General features: G+C 56.8%; 1 protein-coding gene across 1 annotated transcript in view; it reads left to right on the top strand.

The window, feature by feature from the left end:
* Nucleotides 1–199, top strand: part of ETH_00038155 (uncharacterized protein) — a gene marked incomplete at both ends in the record, with an annotated part of 651 nt that extends 452 nt beyond the window's left edge. The window contains one exon of the mRNA XM_013375989.1: nucleotides 2–199. Coding sequence (XP_013231443.1) covers nucleotides 2–199 — 198 coding nt within the window. The remainder of the gene's footprint in view (nucleotide 1) is intronic.
* Nucleotides 200–317: the final 118 nt, after the last annotated feature.

The raw sequence follows: 317 nt of genomic DNA, 5'->3' as shown, positions 1-317 counted from the left end.
CAGCAGCAGCGGCAGCAGCAGCTGCAGCAGCCGCAGCAGCAGCAGCAGCAGCAGCAGGGCGAAGTGGAGGCGGGCGGCGAGAGCGCGCAGGAAGCAGCAGGCAGCAACGAGCGGAACGGCGCCGCAGCAGCAACGGAAGCAGCAGCAGCAGCAGCAGCAGCAGCAGCAAAAGAAACGAAAGAAACACAAAAAGAAATGAAAAAAGAAATAAATGAAAAGGAAAATGAAGCTCTTGTGGCGCTGCACTCCATCCAATCTGTTCTCTTCAAAGCCCTCGAGCTTTCCGTCCCTTTAATGAGAGACCCTTTCCTCGCGCC

Source organism: Eimeria tenella, genomic scaffold (genome assembly GCF_000499545.2).
Source record: "Eimeria tenella Houghton genomic scaffold, Eth_scaff3065, whole genome shotgun sequence".
In the NCBI taxonomy this organism is placed as follows: domain Eukaryota; phylum Apicomplexa; class Conoidasida; order Eucoccidiorida; family Eimeriidae; genus Eimeria; species Eimeria tenella.
This window is presented reverse-complemented; position numbering and strand designations above follow the sequence as displayed.